The sequence below is a fragment of the Fukomys damarensis genome, unplaced genomic scaffold, assembly GCF_012274545.1.
Source record: "Fukomys damarensis isolate Sample0158 unplaced genomic scaffold, DMR_v1.0_HiC HiC_scaffold_89, whole genome shotgun sequence".
NCBI lineage: Eukaryota > Metazoa > Chordata > Mammalia > Rodentia > Bathyergidae > Fukomys > Fukomys damarensis.
This window is the reverse complement of record NW_022901001.1, coordinates 1,592-5,030: the sequence shown is the minus strand read 5'-3', so window position 1 is coordinate 5,030 and position 3,439 is coordinate 1,592. Positions and strand designations below refer to the sequence as shown.

General features: G+C 38.0%; 1 protein-coding gene across 1 annotated transcript in view; it reads right to left on the bottom strand.

Annotated features, from left to right (window-relative positions):
* LOC104871489 (broad substrate specificity ATP-binding cassette transporter ABCG2) overlaps nucleotides 1–1,065 on the bottom strand; it is a gene marked incomplete at both ends in the record, with an annotated part of 21,870 nt that extends 20,805 nt beyond the window's left edge. The window contains 2 exons of the mRNA XM_010637387.2: nucleotides 191–305; nucleotides 974–1,065. Coding sequence (XP_010635689.2) covers nucleotides 191–305; nucleotides 974–1,065 — 207 coding nt within the window. The remainder of the gene's footprint in view (nucleotides 1–190; nucleotides 306–973) is intronic.
* Between the last annotated feature and the right edge of the window lie 2,374 nt (nucleotides 1,066–3,439).

The window sequence follows — 3,439 nt, the reverse complement described above, 5'->3', positions numbered from 1 at the left end:
GATACTCCCTGCCTTTCCATTTAATGTCACCCTCAGTCTAATGGTGGATTATGGAATGGTGACATAAAGAAAGTTGGTTCTATGAGCTTGCCACATCATCCACTAGAAGTACACTAAATCAGCTATATGCCATGGCACCTGCCCACACAGAAACAGAGGAAACCTAAAAGGCAAACCCACCAACACTCACCTGTAACACATAACATGAATGACATTTGAAATCAGCAGGGTGAGGTGCTCCATTTAATAGAACATCTCCAGATAATCCATGTGGATCTTTCCTTGCTGCTAACACATCTAACAACCTATAAAAGAAAATAAATGCGGGATTTCTTACCCTACCACATAGATCATGTCTCAGTTACTATGAATCCAAATTTTGCTCAAGTTAGAAAATGAATTAGTAATAATATTCTGTGATTTATCTAAAACTATATGTATACTTTTAACATAAATGCTTATGTATTTTGCATATACACTTATATTCTCACTTTTTTTTCTTTATATACTAAAAGAATGCCCAACACCATAAAAGCAAGATATCACTGGCATATCCAGCACAGACCTTCCAAGTGACCCTCTTGCTGTTTGTTTGGTGGTCTGAATCTAGGCAATGTGCCCCCTTTTCTAAGACTCATGACCTCACTTAGACTTTCTACTTCATCTTTCCATTTTTTTACATTACCCCAGTCTTTTCTCTCTGCGTTGGAGCATACTATGACCCTTTGCTGCACACCACTCACTTTACCAACCCCATATTAATAAAGCTAATCTATTCAGATCTATCTAGGTACTTTTATGTCTTTGACAAAAAGCCACAAGCTGACCCAGCTGCAAGTTATCTACAGCTCCTAGAACCAGCCTGGTCATGCACAACAAATTCTTAACCAACATGTGCACATGTAAGAGTGATTTTTAAAGGCACATTGAAACTGCACAGAAAAGGCTCACTTACACTTTCTGTTATACTTACACAGATTTGCCTGCTCCTGAGGGTCCCATAATGGCATTGAGACCAGGTCTCATGATCCCACTGAAAACAAAAGAACATACCAACTTAGTGTTCTACTTTAAACTAATTTATATTAATTTAAGTTCTGCATTGAATACATTCAACGAGGGCTTATGATACTGGGTAGAAAAGAAGTACCTACAAGTAAAAAGAGAATAAAAATCATTGACTAATAAAAGACTAGTTTACAAAGTATATAAATCAGTAGTTAAGACCTATAAGAAGAAAAGGCTTAGGCCCCTATAAATTAATTTATTCTCAAAACCATGTATCCTCGTCGGAACATTCAATGTTCAAGGTTCCTTGAGATAAACAACAGATTGTCTTGAAGCAATTAGGCTACATTTATACCTCTTGACACAGCTTTAAGTACCTTACAGCTTCTGAGCTCAGTTAGTCCCCCATTTGTGAACAAGTTCCTTTCCAGGAGAACATTGCTAAGTCAGATTCATTTGTAAGTCCGGCAAAGTGAGTCTTACACACCTTTGATGCAAAATACCATATAAAGCATAAACACACACAAAAATACAGTAAGTCCTCAAGTGCACTGTACTGCTGTGCACTACCACACTGTACAATAAGCACACAGCAGCACAAGTGTGACGGTGTCTGGCAGATGTGAGCTACTTCCACTATTTGCTCACAACTATCAACGTTCACAATGTGAGGTCCATTTGTATCTGTGAAAGTCCCAAACTTGAATACTTGTAAGTTGGGAACTGTAATGTTTATCAGTGTTTACAAATCACCTCACCTTTAACCTAGTGAGGTCCTACACCATGAATTAATAATGGATTAGTAGAATGTCAGTAGCAGCATTCTCACCACAGAAAATGTTAGACCAAAACTCAACACTTCCTAAACAGAAATCCAAAGGTTAGCCCAAAGCACTCAAAGGATAAGAAACCATCACCAGTTCTTAAAACTTAAGAAAAATGTCTTACCAACTAGAAAATGAAACACCCTCCAGGTAATTTCCTTTCTCGCTATGGGTACATTAAGCAGACTGGAAAGTGCTGTTTGGAATAGGGAGACATCACCCTAGTACAGGATGTCCTTTAAGAATGTACGGGCACAGTACACACAGGAGTATGTTTCAAACAAGTTCTAGTACGTGAATGTGTGAGGGAACTGAATATTCTAGTTGAGCAGGAAAGTTGAAAAAATTCCAGCAGGGCTGACTGCACTGAGACCCAGCAAGGAAGAAAATACTTTCAATTTTATCTAAAGGTAACAGTGGAATATTTAAGTAGAACAAATTGGAAAAAGTTGAATTAAGGGTCAACCACTTCAAGCAGACAGACATAATGCAAAAGAGGCCTAACAGCCTTTTTAAAACCCAAGTGTCTATGTCCAGGCTCCCTTTATAATTGCAAATGCGGTCAAGATGTAGCCCTCAGATGACAGAAAACAGGGATGTGGACTTGATGGTGATGCGAAAGGAATCTGGGGACTGAGTGAGTTGTGAGGGCAGAAAGGGGAAGGGAAATAAAAATGATTAGGATGGGACATGTATATGTACCAGTTCCCAAGGTGAATGTCACTATTATGGATCACAGAAATATAAGTTATCCTACACATTTACTACATCTTTTAATTTTTCATTTTATTATAAATAGACCATTTATAATTGTATATATTTACATTAAAACAGATGTATTCCACAGAGAAAACAGTGTCTAGTACAAATGGAAGGTCAAAGTTGATGATAATGATTTCCACAGAGGTCAATAGTATGAGTACACAATCGTCATGAGTGCTGATTTCCAAGTGTGACTATACCAGTGTGTGACTCCCACAGAAACTCATCGTTTACTGCTTGTTGTCCCTGAAAGGTCACAATTATACAGTGGCTGTTGGAGTATAGATGTAATCTTCACTTTGCTCGTGAACTGGGATACTTTTCCCTGAAACATCAGCCAGATACTGGGAGTTCCATAAGCCTGGAACAAGCTGTAAATTCAGAAGAGCCTTGTTCTTTTGTTGACGTTAATTACACTCTAACAGGAAGAAAGCCATGGGGACATAGGCCAGTGGTAGAGATGCTCCTTAGCATGCATGAGGTGCTGAATTCAACCTTGAGCACCACATAAACAGTCCCAATGATTGGAAACATTTTTCAGAGTGCATTAATCTACTGGTTTTGATATATCTTATTTAATAACTACCTAGAAACTGTTTCTAAAATGATACAAGACAATTAGCTGTTCACTAAGGCTTCACTGCCATAAAACCATTACAGGTTTTTAAAATACTCAGATAACAAGCAAGTAATGATTTAACCAGGAACTGAATGTGAATGTGTTAAGACAAAGAATTTAACAAGTTGCTCAGTTTGACTTCTTTTGAGACTGTGCCCTAGCATGAAAGGAACCTGCAATAACGTTATCATCACAAGTGCAAATTCCCACCAGGCAGTGTCTAACC